This window comes from Ornithodoros turicata, chromosome 7, assembly GCF_037126465.1.
Source record: "Ornithodoros turicata isolate Travis chromosome 7, ASM3712646v1, whole genome shotgun sequence".
Taxonomy (NCBI): Eukaryota; Metazoa; Arthropoda; class Arachnida; order Ixodida; family Argasidae; genus Ornithodoros; species Ornithodoros turicata.
In genome coordinates, this window is record NC_088207.1 from 40858012 (window position 1) to 40874215 (window position 16204).

Below are 16204 nucleotides of genomic sequence, written 5' to 3' on the forward strand. Positions count from 1 at the left end.
CTTTTAAAGTATAGATTAGGTTCGCTTGCTCGCTCAACCAACAGATAATTTACTCCTCCATTAACTGTTAATGGAATGTTAACGGTTCGAGGTGTGATTAGGCTGGAGCTACAATGAAACTGATTGGCTTCATCGTTGGGCATTGTACCGAGGGCGTTTGAATAAATAAATAAAATAAAATAAATGCGGTAGTTTTATATGACCATCATTGGCGGTAATTTTTTACGAAACTTTCTTTGACATGTCCAATGTTTATTTAAAGTCTTCGAATCAAAATTAGACAAATGCCTCGTGAAATCGTTTATTTGCTACTTTGCACTGTTTTTATTAGTTTTTATTTATTAATTCCGTGTTGGTGAAGCAACTGTGGCTATGAACGGCGTACTATACAGACGTGCACGGCGGGAAGGAGCAGGGGACAGGGAGGTTAGTATGCGTCCTGGGCCGACTTCAGGGGGAACTGTGCCGACATTCGTCTGGAACGTGCGCCGGAAAACCCAGGGAAAACCTTAGACAGCACAGCCGGTGCCGGGACTCGAACCCGCGTCACCTCCCCGTCTCGGCACTCGAGCTGGTGTTTTGCACTGTTATACTGTGGTGGATACATAATTCCAATCGATTAATCTGTATACTGCAATCCAGTCTTGGGAAAAGTTACTTTGAAAAGTAAACAGTTATAGTTACAATTACCCGAGCCAAAAAGTAGTAGCTACAGTTACATCGCGAAAATAGTAACTAGTTAAGTTACAGTTATTAGTTACGGTTATAAATTACAGTTACCTTCAGAAAATTTTGTAATGAAGATGACGTATCAATTTTTATCGCAGAATTACTTTTATTACACATATTATCTGTACATATTGCACTTAGGGAACAGCTGCTGCTCGCAGTTCGCATCACTGGGTTTGCCTCTCTTAGTTGCGAAAATATCCTGGCCCACGCTGAAAAGCTGCTCAACCGGGGCGCTGGAGGGAATGCAGGTATTACATTTAGGGAATATTCTTCTTATAAAAGGGAAATCATTCAAGCAGCTAGGGTTCTGCGGCTGCCTTCTTTCCACCTCTCGAATACCTCGGCCTCCTGTACAGTTCTTCTTTGTCCGGTCCTGATTTTCGTTGTTTCTTTGGCGTGTAGAAACTCAAGGCGGTCATATGACACATGCTTCTTTTCAGTGGCAGCCTAGGCTGCGCCAAGTTTATATTCTTCATGGATGGCAGTACTTGTTGTTTTGAGAGTAAGGAACTACAGTATAACCGCAGAGGGCGGTCAAAAGGTCGTTAAAAAGGGGAAAAGAGAAGACAAATGAAGTGTGATGCGAGGTGGCTCCGAAATGGAAAATCTGCGATTTCGAAAAGGAGTAACCAGTTACTGTAACCAGTTACCCAGGAAAGTACCTAGTTACAGTTAAAAGTTACATTTCACGTACCAGTAACTAGTTACAGTCAATAGTTACAATTTTGTAACTAGTTACTTGTAACTAAGACTGCTGCAATCACAGTCTGGATATCACGTTGTGCCACGTGGCCTAACCACTGCGGATCTGCACTGCGGTCAGCCTTCGCTCTATAAAGCTTAAAACTAAATTCTTACTTAGGAATACCATTGGAACTGGTTACGGGCAAATGGCACTTCGGGCTTATCATTAGGAGGTGCTAATGATCCAAGTGTGACTCGGCTCAAGAGATGCCGGCCTCGGTGGCTCAGTCGGTAGCGAGTACCGCCTGCTGATCCAGAGATCGCGGGTTCAAACCCGGCGTGGACGGTGGCAAACTTGGTGGAAGGGTACAAGTTTGCTCAGACACGCCGTCTTCCGCGAGGGACGTTAAAGTGTGGTGTGCCGTGTGGTCGGCGCACGTTAAAGAACCCTCAGGTGGGCAAAATTAATTCACACAGTGCGGCGTCGCTTATGATCACCGTTGCCTCACGACGTAAAGCCCTGAATTATTATTATTACTATTATTATTATTATTATTATTATCATCATCATCATTTTATATATATATATATATATATAGGCACTAACAAAATATGAGGCAGACAACGAAGATGTAGGAAGTAGAAAAAAGATAGTCCCAGTCCTGACGAAGGCGGAGCTTCCGCCGCAACGTTGACTTCCCCCTTAACTTTCCACTAGTAAATAAATAACTCCCCTTTTTTCTACTTCCTACATCTTTTTTCTACTTCCTACATCTTCGTTGTCTGCCTCATATTTTGTTAGTGCCTATTTAATTTCGCGGTCGCCCGAACCCCTTTCTTCCAGTATATATATATATATATATATATATATATATATATATGTGTGTGTGTGTGTGTGTGTGTGTATATATGTTAAATGTTGTAAGTACTGCATTGTCTACGTGCGCCGATACCAAGGCTTTGGCTGCTCTTGGGCACGGTAATAAAGATATCATTATTATTATTATTCAACAGACGAATCTTGAAGAACAACAACAACAGCAGATATATCCTGATGACAAAGTGGGGAGGTTTTCCACTCTAGGGGGGGGGGGGATATGTTTATTAAGAAAAAAAGAAAGGAAGACTCTAGGAGTGGAACGCTACCCCACAGCTAGGGGATCTCATAAGAGTGATGACGATGACGAGCGATGACGGTGAGAGATCTCGATGAACGTAGAATGGTTCTATAGAACATAATGTATTTGCAGGAATTCATCGGACGCAGTAAGCCAAGGTCGTCTATTTTACTCAGGCTCACTATATCGGTTTACTGAAATTAGATTTCGCTTTGTTTGATCGAATAGGTTCTCTCATCCGAGCGCTTAAACACTTTTAGCCAGACATCTGCCATGTCAAACGTGTCAGAAGTACAGTACGTTAGATCTACGGTATAGGCGGCTCTTTAGCGCGTAATACAAGGACATTTACATGACGCCATAGTAACACGTACGGTATAGCACGACCTCTAGCATACATTGCTCGCTTGCAGAAATACAGGGTAGCGACCTCGCTCGTCGCGGCATGCCGTGCTCAGCAACTGCTGCATCGGGATTTGTGTTGTCTACATATATAAGGCTGTGAAGGTGATTGAATCCTGTGAAATTTCAAGGTGATTGAGCGTCGTACCGACGCGAGTTAGAATTGGAGGTGAGCGCGTATAAGGTTGACAGCATCCGCAGCTGCGCCACATCCTTGTTTTTTTTTTTTGTTTTTTTTTTTCCTTATCCTTAATAGACCCTTAATAGAGTTTCATTTGTGTTTGTGCTGTGTGTAGTCGGACCTGCCTAACAGGCCAGGCCTATACCAGTCCCTAGCAGCTGCAAATGTATGGTGTTAATAAAATATTTTTGAATTCGAGTTTGAATTTGAATCTGCGCGTGCGACATCCGCATTCGCGGTATAGTTGAAATACGTCTGTCCGCATCCATGTGGATATTGATTATATCTAGGGTTCTGCGTTTTCGGTTTTAATCGAAAAACACTGAAAAATACGCGCTGGGTAAATTTTCCCTCATTCGGTTTTTATCGAAAAACGCCGAATACAGAGGGACATTCCAGGAACGATGACTGAGATAAATTGCTGCACATGTCTAGCAAGTTGTTGATGCAGATCAGAAAACTATACATAAATATGATGGTTGTGAAAAAAAGAAAATGTTCCTTTATTTTTTCGCTAGCCGTAAAACGGCACCGCAGCAAACAACGCCATGTTGAATGAGCGTCATGCGGAAATTACATTGTGATTTCTATTCGCCGATAACTGTCGAGTAAACCACGTACATGCCAGGAAAAACATCGAAAAACGCCGATTTAGTGAAAATCAATAAACACCGAAAAACATACGCCGAAAAATAAAAACCGAAAACGCGGAATCCCAAATCTGCAAATCTGCGGTTACTGCATTTGGAGGAAAAAGTCCCCGTGAGAAAAATCTCATATTCCAAACGCTTTTACTTTTTAGCATAAAGACTTTCTCGGAAACGTTATGTCACCCATAGGTGCCCCCCAATAAGGCAGAACAATGCGAGAGATGGCACACGTCGACACCACTTTAGACTCGCTTATTTTCCTATAAAATGCGGCTAGCCGCGGGTAGAAGAACGTGTTTTTTGTGCGCATTAAAACCGCGCCGATATTTGAGAACGTTATATTTCTATCAGCAAACGGGGATGTTGCGCGGGTGTTGCGCGGATCCGCGGATCGAAAAACACACTGTCTGTCGGAGCAGTTGAGACACTGCTTATGAGCTGCTAGACTGTATAATTAGGCCCTGTGCTTTAGGGTAAAACCCATTTTTACCCCCCGATTTGCACCATCATCACAGAGTTTAAAACCTGAAAGAATAAGTAAATGAACATGGCAAAGTGCCAGTTCAGCCACCAATACGAGCACTGGAGAACACTAAGCATTGGACATTCCGCACAGCTGTTCGGTATATTTTGTTAGTCTAAAATGTGAGGGTTACTTTTCTTATTTTGCAAAAATCTACTTTTCCACCCGGTATCACCGATTTTACCCTGGTTGAGGGCTCCTGAAATAAAACCCGATTTTGACTCCCAATTTTCAAACAACATAAAACCCGAAAACACAAGGCTCTGCGTATAATTAGCTAGCTCGAAGTTTAACTCCATTATCATCTCTGTTCGTCTCTGGACATCATCCCTTTGTGTTTTCATCATCTCATCATCGGTTTGAACTTTCTGTATTAAGTGTACTGGGGTAGCCAGTTTGACTTCGTCGAAACTCACATCCCCATTTTTTTCTTTATTCACATCACATCACATCACATCGAAGTTTTTCCATTTTCTCACGGTCGGGCACTCCCTCGGAAGACAACTGCCCAAAGGAGCAACTTCTGGAAACTTTCGCGCCTTTACTTCAACGTGCGGAAGGTAACGACATCCGGGAACTAGAGGTCTGACGTACTGGACCGAATTCCGCAGTTTATGCGAAGAACGTTTATTCTTTCAACAGGTGCCAGATAAGGGGATACGGAGAACGTCGTTATCCGTTCTGCACAAGGGTTGAACGGATATTATATCGGCGAAGATACACCAGTTTGACGTCGAAGGCACGACGTGACGTTGATGGCGATGCAGTTTGCAGGCAACGAGTCATAACAGTAAAGGTGTATGTGTGTGTGTGTGGGGGGGGAGGGTTATATACGTCACCAGGTAGTTACGATCATGAACCAAGGCCGGTCTGTGTTCATTTTGTCCACCCGGGGTCTCCTTAATTGGGGTGCTCTGAAACGTTTTGCACACGACACAGGGGCAATAAATACTCGTTCACCAAAAGGAAACGAAGTGACGGTGTCACCTTGCTGATACAGCAAAGGCAAGGAGAGGACTTTTTCACAAGCAGTATTCATTGTTCCCAAGTAGGCCCATTAGCAGAACAACGACAAGAGGATCATTTCCTTGAGAATGAGGACTTACACAAGGACAGCAGCACGCAACGGCTCAGCATGTATGCATGCAGCTCAAGTCGAGGAGAATTTATGAAGCGCGTTGGCGTCGGCTCAAGACAGCTGGAAGTCAAGTTCGAGTGTCCTCATCCAAAGAAATGATTCCCCTGTCACGTTCACACCAGTTGACTTGCTCCAATCTGACGTTTGACCAACTCCCAACCTGAACCTCCGTTGTTTGTGGTGTCAGACCTAGTGAAGCATGTCTTACGGGCACGTTGTTTAGTGGGCTGGTGTGTGTGTGCTTCCAACAGCCTTGTCTGCCTGTCTGCCTGTTACTTCGTCTGTGTTCCCCGGAAAGCAAAAAGCGGAGTTGGGAGGGAAGAACCAGCATCAGACACAGGTGAATGAGAAAGCAGAAAGATCCACGTACTTAAGTAGGGTCGTCTTTGAGAGAGCTCGCTGGTACTGCTGCATGAAGACTAAGTGTCCGGCGGTAACACGCTTCATCCTGGAAGGACCTTTTGGAGGAGACAGCCCAAGAGGGGAATATCGTCTTGTTCCCACGAACCCCACGAATAACAGCAGGGTCGCGGAGTTCATTGCAGCTCAACATCATGGCCTTTCAGCGAAGCTCCAATGGAGGCCTAATGATCCTGTATAGAGGATGTTGTGTTCCTCACCAGCAAACCATTAATATCCCTGGGACATCCCCACAAGGCCACGAACGTCCCGAATATCTGGACATCCATGAGTTATCTATATCCCAATTAAGAACGGTGCGTCTGAAAGATATCGGACTTTGGATGATTGAATACCCCGTAAAAAAAAAAAAAAACAGCCTGCGGATCCAAAGGAGAATCAGGAGACCCTAATGTAACGTCCCATGAATGTCCATAGGAGATACAACTCAGCAATCAACAGGTGTCCTATGGATATCCACGTAATATCCCGAAAATTCCGATTATCTGGGATATACAGGGTGTCCACGCTAAGTGTGAACAGATTTTAAAAATATATATATAACACTTTTTCCAAGGTGAAATCAATTGCAATATAGCATGTGCTGAAGGGCACTCCCTAGCAGGGCATTAGCAAAGTCCAAAGGCAATGTCTTAATTAACTTTCGTTAATTAACTTTTCAATTATAAAAGCTACAAAGTTATCCCAATGGGAACATCTGTTCCTTTCGGTCACCTGATATCGTAGCCGTTCTCAGAACAAAAATCCGTTCGATAGATCGCCCGCAAAAAAATCGTGAAGGACCGCCATTTTTTTAAATGTATTTTGTTCATTGCGCTTCTTAGAAGACGCGTCTTTCTTTCACCCCCAATGTGAGAGGGAGAAAGAGCACACTATCGCCTCTCGCGTCCTGGAAAAAGATTAAAAGGAAACAGAAAATGCAACCCAAGATAAGGCCAGTTAAGATAGAGTCACCCGATACATTTGTTTTTGTTTTGTTTCCGCAAGTTAAAGCTCATCTTCGACGCATGAGGCGGCACTGTACTCCTTTCCCCTCTCACGTTGGGGATGAAGGAAATACGCGTCCGCGAAGATGCGCAATGACAAAATAAAGAAAAAAAATGGCGTTCCTTCACTAATTTTTTGCGGGCGATCTATCGAACGGATTTTTGTTCTGAAAACGGCTACGATATCAGGTGACCGAAAGGCTCAGATGTTCTCATTGGGACAACTTCGTAGCTTTTATAATTAAAAAGTTAATTAATGAAAGTTAATTAAGACATTGCCTTTGGACTTTGATAATGCCCTGCTAGGGAGTGCCCTTCAGCATATGCTATATTGCAATTGATTTCGCCTTGGAAAAAGTGTTATATATATTTTTAAAAAATCTGTTCACACTTAGCGTGGACACCCTGTATGTAAAAAAGCCTAGGGACGTCTATGGGCCATCCATGGGATGTCCTGGGTGTGCTGGGGAGCTTCTATTTTCTGATCTCACTCCAGGACTGCGCCGATGGAGCTGACAAAACTAAGGCTTGTACGTACCATGGCGCGCTGAGGTATAGTGGCGCGTTGTCACGGTTCCTTTGACGATTGGGCATGAACTATTTGCCCTCGTCACACCATCGGGTGCCTTGAGCTCTGACTCTGGTGCAATATACGGGAAGATACCCTGTGAAACGGACTTATTGACTAATTTTTATCTTGCCTGCGGACCACCCACGGTCCGCAGGCAGAATGGTAAAGGTACACGTAGAAGCCACAGACGCAGTTCTTGTATCCATAAATACCTGTTTCTTGCGGCTGTAGCACGCTGTCATATCCAACGCAATCTGTGCTTTGGAGGAGTTTTCGTTGAGATGATGTAGTTACTGCAGCACGCGCAATGCACGTAGCCCCCGTATGCATTGAGGACCATGAGGAGCTGAATGAAAATACAAGCTTGAAAAATGAATTTACTTTATGGAGATACGGCATCCCTCTTCACACCTGGTGTGTGCCCCGTCAGAGATTTCTTAGGAACGGAGAGGGCCAAGGGGTGCCCTGTGTACCTTGTCATACTCATGTCCTTATAATCAAGAGTTTTCCCAGAGCTATACCCCTATAATACAGGCACAGAATTCCAAAACAACCTGATATGAAAATCCTATGAATCGCAATCCTTAGTATTCTCGTGTTTCAATACGCACACACGCTGCAAATTAGATTTCGTAACTTTTTTCCCTTCTTCCTTTTTTGCCCGTCAGTATTAAAGGTACAACTTCACTGGTAATTGTTCGTTTTCTTTTTTCTTCCCGTCCTTGCTTTTTATTTTTACTTCCGTTTTCATTACGAAACAACCCCTCGTCACCAATCGACCGTACCGGGACCGTTATGCATCCTTTGCTTGAGCAAAATTATGGGAAAACTTTCACTCTTTCCGCGGCGGCGAGCACAGCGCGTGACGTAGCGATCTGCCAATGACGACGCCCGGTGCGCCGCGCCGCCGATGCTAACGCTTCGCTCCAGCGTCCAGACACCGTCTGCTCGCCGCTGAAAGGAGAAGTCGCGCGCAGAGGAGCCATCCCGGATAGCGCTACTGGTGACACGTCACGGTTAACGGTGTGTGAGAAAGAACGTGGACTTCGCCTCGCTCCATCGAAGACCTAGTGAGAAAAAGAAAGAAAAGATGGCCATTTCGATGGGGATCCGTGGTGCACTTTTCTGTCTCTTTTGTCTGTTCGCTGTGATCAAAGCTCAAGAGGCAGAAGGAACTACAACTGCAAATCCAATTGTGGTAGGTGAAAATTCTTTCCCCCTTTTTTTTCTTTTTTCTTGTGTGTATTTTTGGCAGACTCGTACGTACTTATCTCGAGTACTGCACTCCAAATACGTTTATTAGTATTTTCGTATCTTATTCAGTACTGTTTTTTTTTTTCGAAAGGTATTTTGTATTTCAGATATTTCAAAATTATTTTCTCGGTATGTTCTACTTAATATTATAATTCCTTTTGTCAAACAAAGATAGGAAGGCTGTGAAATGTAACTTCTATTACGAGCCAGTAACGCCTATGTGCTTAAATTCAGGAAAGAAACAATATTCTCTTTGATGATCAATATGCTCTACTTCTACTTCAACTCTATGTCAACTTTTACTACTTCTATCTTCTATCCACTCCTTGGAATATGTGCTATTCTACTTCTACTATACCTCTACTACTTCTATATGCTATCTACTCCTTGGAATATGTTCTATATAGCCTACTCGAATTACTTTCTTTTCCAAGTAATTGCACTACACCCTAAGTACATTCTCCCTTCAGTGTTCAGAATCATATTTTATGTGCGTTTTATCTATTGGTGCAGTTAACAGTTGGTTGAGAATCATGTGACCTGTCTACTAACACGGGTAAACATCAAAAAGAGCATTAAGAAATAGGCATAATATTATTCTGTAGGCGTTATCACACGACGAAAAGTCACTTTGTTTTGTTTGTGACAAACTACTGGTTCAATGGAAGTTAACCACAGTTGCTTCGCAGCGCTAACACGGAATAAAAAAACAAACAATGGAAGCAATTATGCCCAGGCGCCATCATGCGGTAGCACGACTAGAAACCATGCAGGCAATTTGCTCGCTCTCAGCCGATCTCATGCTCTTAACCACAATTCCCTTAGCCGCATCTCCAGCACACTTTCGTATATACTTTTTGTTTTATTAGTTAATTCGACTGCCGCCCTTCCAGCTGTTCGCTGTTCGGTGTAACAATTGCTTAGCTCTATCTTGCTTGCTCACGTCTATGATCGCCAACACCGTATCTCTATACAACTGTATCTGTCCCGGCTGATTAATAACTCTTTTGTGTTAAGAACAATCAGTTTATTCCGAGGGGAAGCTAACCTTTTCCGCCGTGCTTTGCACGTTAATGCTGGCAGTGTATCTTTCTTTTTTTAACTAAGTGATACCCCTTTCCATCAATTACTAGCCAACCTTTGTCTATATTGTGCGTTGCTAACTACTCGTTACTCAACTACTACTTTCTCTTTAACTATTGCTACTTATTCGTTAGTTCAGTGCTGTATAGGGGGTTGTAGTGCTCGAGGTAGACATCGTGGTGCGCACGGCGTCTCAAGATGGTAGTCGCCAAATGACTAGCATGTGTTTCGCCAGTCCTATCGGAAATGAGGATGTCTCAATTTGTTGCATATATAGGTCATTAACTCGCAGCGAATAAGATTCTACACGCGCAGCTCGCACTGGTTATTGCCATAGAGTACGCACATTCAATAAATGGCATTATCAAGACCCCCAGTAGTCACGTTATAAAGGCAGATTCCAATCTGAAGGACAATTAAATGCAAATAATGACTGACACAAAAATGCGACATTTCACCGCATTTCTGGTTATTGTACGGTTAAAGGGTTGCTGCAGACCAGTTTCATAAGCTCCTCAAGTTCACTCCGAGTATGATGATGATGATAAAGGAAAGAGAAATAAATAATTAATGAAATGCCCCGAAAAATACCTGTTTGATCTTGATCTGACTGCAGCTGAATGCCTGGTAAGAACGGAAGTATCACTATCCCAATTCATCATCATCATCATCAATCATTTCGAAATAAAGTTGTTGTTGTTGTTGCACCACTAAACTGCAGGTTGTACATACGAACCACACACACACACAATGTAAGCAGAAGACAGTCGAGGTTAGTGTACTTTCCCTTTCTTTTATTAATAACGCGTCCTGGAGTAGCCAGTCCCGAGTGACTCGAGACTACCATCTCCATTTTTTTTCTTTTAAAATCAATCAATCAAGCAGAAGACGGTTCGTTTCTCCAAAAAGAGAGCGAGAGGGTTCATATTTCTTGCACTATCATGATGGTCGTCATCGGAGCAGGGAGGCGCAAACCGAAGCAAACTAACGCTGCAATGAAAGACAAAACAAATTCCCAATAGTTAAATCAAATCAGCGATAGTCGTGTGTCTTAATTCAGCTGGACTGGTGTGCCGCTTTCGGTAGCCCGTGCGCTGACCGTGAAAACGTGTTTGGGGCATTTTGACGGTAGCTGTCAGTAGCTGTTTTCCCCATACGGCTTGTATACCTAACTGTGAAAACCGATCGCAAGAAAGAGGACGAAATGAACGGAAGATTGAATTAACATAACTAATAAGCGTCACAAAAAGGTGTTGCTAAAGTTCCGTTTTCGACAAATCAGGGGAGGGAATGATATCATTCGGGATGATGGTTGGCTTGGAGAGTTCATGCGGTGTCATGCTTTTCAGAGGGCATACCGGCTCCCTCTCCCCACATGCATTCTGTATGGCGCATATTTGAAGCTTTTTCTACGTAACCAGCCGCAGATTTTAATGCGAGTGGTCTTACTGGAAAGGGGACGACAAGATCTGCAACATGTGGTGCTCGGAATTTTGAAATTGTTCTAAGTTATTTTATGATCAAAGTTCGGAGAGTATCCACAAGAAGCCTAAGACAAATTCGAAAATTCCGGGCCCTCCCCTCCCCAGATCTTGTCGTCCTCTTTCCAACGATACCACAAGTATCCAAATTTGACCATTGATTTCTGAGAAAAAGCATCAAATCGCGCGCCATAGAAAATGCACGTGTGTGAGAGAGCTGGTATTCCCTCTTATGAGTGTGACGTCTGGACATTTTGTTGGTATAAGAAATGTCTCGTAATTCAGTTGCCTAAAGCGGCAGCGGTTCCGTGCTGCTTGTGTGTAGATGCAAAAATGCTCCAAAAGTTAAAATTGTTGTGTTAAGTCGGAGTCCTCTACTTTTTTGTCTACTTATGCTTGTGAGTAGTAGTACATGTCGCTGATGTAGAACCCAAGCAGGCATTGGCCAATGGCCATAGATTGCCAAGCGTATGGCGAATTTGTGGCCAGCAGGTTGCTTGGCCAACAAAGCAACTTTTTAGATATATCAACCTATGGCCAGCCAACGATAGGTAAAAGCTTGGCAACCATGTAGAGTAAGCATGCGTTGGCCAAACTCGCACCAGCGCGGAAAATATATTTGATGGAGATAAAACACCTGGTCCGCAGTTATTAGGATTCACTTGAAAGCAGTAGGTGTTTCCATCGTTAGCGTGCTGCTGTCTGTGCCAAGCACACGTGTAACACTTTTCAAGGAACAGAGCAAACAGACTGCATTTACACCCCGCTCTGGTATTCACATTAAAGGCGACAGTCTGAATTAAAAACGCAGTATTGGGCAGGAAAATATGTCAGGAAAGTTGTTTGGTATACTTGACTCGTTGCAGATGCATGGGTTAATTCCAAGGACGCATCCTCGTCACCGTTACAATCGCTTTACGTCCCACTGTACACTTGACCAACGTAGCCCAACAGTTTGTATGTGTTTCAGTATATGGTCCATCCTGCTTGGCCACACCACTCTTGTCCCATCCTACAGTTGGCAATACGACACCCACTCTCTCCATAGGTAGCTCTCCTGCTTGATGACAATACACCACTCTCTCTCTCTCAATACATTTTTAGGACGAGAGCAGTACTATTTTTGAGATGTGATGGCATGCTTTCGCTTGTCCCATCCTACAGTTGGCAATACGACAATACATGAGGCAACCAGTCTGTGTGGCTGGTGCGCCGAGGCGCCTACCCCTGAACCCCGGTGCCTATGTGAGACGGGTGATGTATACGGCACTCACGCTAGCCATGCTAAAGACGGGCTCCAGTGGCGCTGAAGTGCTTGTAGTTAGCAAAATAACAAAATAAAGATAAACACGTATTTTGCATGCAGTCCAAACATGGGGAATACATTTGGGCCGTTGTTGGGCACCCAAATAAAATCCGATCTTTGGCCATTTTGGCCGAAGGAATCGATCCCAAACCGGAAATGTGCTGTGCAGCACAACTTGTTGCATGTATGGCCATTTTGGCTGGCCAAATTTGGGCCAACATTGGACTACATTTGGCAAGTCGCTTGGGAACATGTACCACGACCAACATTTACTGGTGCAGCAGTTAGCTCTAAAACGTGTAGAAGCAGCTTTCGACCTTCACACGCAGCGAGCTGATGTGTGTTGTATATGTGGTTCCGTGCATAGAGCTCTGAAAAAAACGTCAGGACGGAAAACGCGCGCTAGAATTCCCGGGAGTCCTCCATGATACAGCCGAGGCAAGCTGCCGCAAAAGCAGACTGCCATAGATTTCATGCAGGCAACAGCCTTTGACGTCACTACTCTTAGCTATCCCCGTCGGATAGGGAGTAGCGCGAGTCGATCCGGAATCGCTACTCTCGCGTAGGCGGCCTGTTTCAGGAACGCGGGTTGTCACGTATGATCGAGTTGAATCTGGAACGCAAAGAGTAGCTACCCTCAACTCCGGGGTCGACCCGGATGAGTTCCGGAACGCAGCCTCTGGCGGAAGATTACACCGGATTCGATTGGATTGAGATATATAGCATGGAGTACAAAGTACCCTGCATCTCAAGCGCTTAAACATGTAAAAGCGAGCAACAAGATACTACGTTTTTATGCATTTCTACCACATTACGTGAGGTGCAGCTATGAGTGGAAGCCCAGCAGCTGCCGAAGCGTTAAATTGTGTATTCATCAAGACGTATAACTCGTTGCATGGTCTCCTAAGCTATGGCATATAATAATATTTTGCCATAATATATATAATATATAATAATAATATAATATGGCATATAATAATTAACAAAATAAGGGGAAAGGGGGTGAAGAAAGCGTTGTTGCTACAACGATGGGATTGCATTGTTAACCATTGTGTTTATCCTCGTTCATGTGTGAAACTCATTATGCACGTACATGCACGAAATTCAGCTTAGCCTTCTGTATGCCCGACCTGTTTGATATTCTATGTACAGAGATACACGCGCAGTGCACTGCACAATGCCTTATTACGCATGCATTTCATTCTGTTCTGACTAAAGCGGGCAAAATAGGAACAGTGCTCGCTTGTCACCACGGCTACGCATAAGTAGATGAAACATTTCCATCGTCGCCCACTGCAACAGTGAAAGGCTGCAGATGCAGAGCTTATTTACAGCTGCGCTGTTCGGAAATAATGAGACCTTTCTTGAACATTGACAGGAGAATGACGTGGCATGGATGCGGTAACAAAGCGTTGGCAGAAGAAAGTGCTGTCAGCGAAGGTTTGATGACTCAGCTTTCAACATTTGATCTATCGGGCTACTGTTGTGCCTGCCCACTAAGAAAAAACAAAAAGCAAGAAAAATGAGGGCATCCGCAGTGGTTAATGCTGTAGACTGCCAGCTATACCTACTTCAGATAAGGAGACGTTTATCAACCTAGAGGTAATACCCCTGCCGTAGCTTTATATCCCTATAATGCCACCGCATTAGACGCGTCTGGTTACAGCGACTAAGGACGCAGCATTTATTTTTATCTCTTTATATTTATTTAACTTTTATTATCTTCATCTGTCTGCCTATTACTATCTTGTATTTTACCCTTACCATTTTTTAAAATCGTTTTATAAGAAATAACCGGGCGAAGCCCAATTATTTCTTATGATATAGAAAGTAGTTATTTCCAGTTATAGAAACCAGTTATTTTTTTTAGCCCATACTGAATATACAGCCGAAAGTGCACGTCGTACTTCCCCACACGATTTTCCGCCTCTTGAACCTCTATCACTACATGTATCGGCCTTGCTTCTTCCGTGGACGAATAGAACACGCATTGATGTTGAAAGTTGTATAGGCAACGAAGGCCGTGCTTAGCGGCCATGCAAGAAATGTCCACAGTTTTCGAAGAAGAAATACGAAAAGTAAAAGAGACCATTGAAACGAAACTCAGCGTTCCGTGAGAGTGAAGACCTTACGTGTCACTGGTGCTCGGAACTGTGACGCATAAGTGCCCTTGTATTGCACGACGATAAATAACCTTCTGACAGTTAGTAGGGCGATACCTACTGCGTGTCCTACGGTAAGAAGCCTTGGGCATAGGGGTCTCGTTCTTGAGTATTGCAATGCCCAGCGCTTACACGAACTCTGCAAACGTCGACGCATTTCAGACTCACATACGTCGGAAGAGATTTCACGACTGTCGATTAACCCCCCCCCCCTCCCATGAACTTCATCTTCACCTCTTGCCCTACTCACAAACGCAACTTCGGAATAATTCAACTTCATTCTCTTCACCAATTTAAGCGTATACCGTCGATCGGTGCCTTGGCATTGCAAGCTGTCTGGAAATACGGTAGCCCGCCTATGTATGTTGCCATCTGTGCCGCGTTGAGGGGCACAAAATGCAGTGCACATATTGCGGTATAGGTTGGATTACATGCGCACAGCATTGTGTCCTTGAAATAACAGCTGCGGAATGCAGCAGAGACAGCCGTCTCTATTTGCTGACGGACTTGCGACGGCAAATTTCTCCAAGAAAAGTGACGGCATCTGGATGAAGTGCGTCTGTTTACTGTATGTTGCTGGTGCCACGCGATTTCCCATTGTACTGTCAAACATTGACGGATGGTATATCCACTCTCTCCCGAGGTTGAGCGGCGGTCAGGGATCTCGCGTAACATTTCAGGGGATGTTCAAGTCAGGGGGACATTTCGGAGAGGTGGACTCCGGAGTATAGCCCTACATGAAGCCATCCTTAATAGATGCCAATTTGTAGCCATCGTTTCGTAGCGCCATAACGGGACAGACAGGGAAGTTTGGTGCTGGTGTGTCACTGTGTCAGATGGTCGAGGCAGCATACAACACGCAAGAAAAAGAAACCGATTTCGAGTGGGGACAGGTCGTGAGAAAACTGTACTGCGTACGCGTAGAGGCGCGTACCGAGGTGGTCAGACCGACTTTGTCGCAACTTACGTTGTCGTCGTGGTGAGAAAACCAATTTTCTATAAACTAGATAACTGTAGCCCAGTGAACTTAGGAAACTTGCAATCTTTCGGCGACTTCTTTAAATGATGGGTTGCGGAAAAACAGACATGGACTAACGAATTGCCTTGAACCTTGAAAGCATCCAACTCGTATATGCTTCTGCCAATGGAATAGCGAGAGAACAGTAGAAAATACGCATGAAAAGACTGAGGTTTTATGTTGACTGCACGGCTCTTCTCATGTCATTAAGTTGCTTAATTTCGCGTCCAATTACAACGTCGTTGCACCTAGGATGATCCAGGACAGAGCAACAGGGCATGACCTGTTCAGCATGGACTCAAGAAGTGATCTTTTTTCCCTTCGTCTGAATCATGGCGCTAAAGTTGCGGGTCCCCTCTCGGAGGCTATACACTACCTCTTGTCATCAGCGCACTAAGACACGCACCACATCCCCATCATAAAAAAAAAAGGAAAAAAGAAAAAGAAGAGAGAGTAATTCCCTTTGAGCTCCAGATGCATTGTTACGAATATTCG

At 44.1% G+C, this 16204-nt stretch overlaps 1 protein-coding gene across 1 annotated transcript in view; it reads left to right on the forward strand.

Annotated features, from left to right (window-relative positions):
* The first annotated feature begins 8329 nt into the window (after positions 1-8329).
* The window catches only part of LOC135401112 (salivary glue protein Sgs-3-like), a 36480-nt gene continuing 28605 nt past the window's right edge, over positions 8330-16204 (forward strand). The window contains exon 1 of the mRNA XM_064633306.1: positions 8330-8603. Within this exon, the coding sequence (XP_064489376.1) occupies positions 8496-8603 (108 nt within the window). The 5' untranslated portion in view covers positions 8330-8495. The remainder of the gene's footprint in view (positions 8604-16204) is intronic.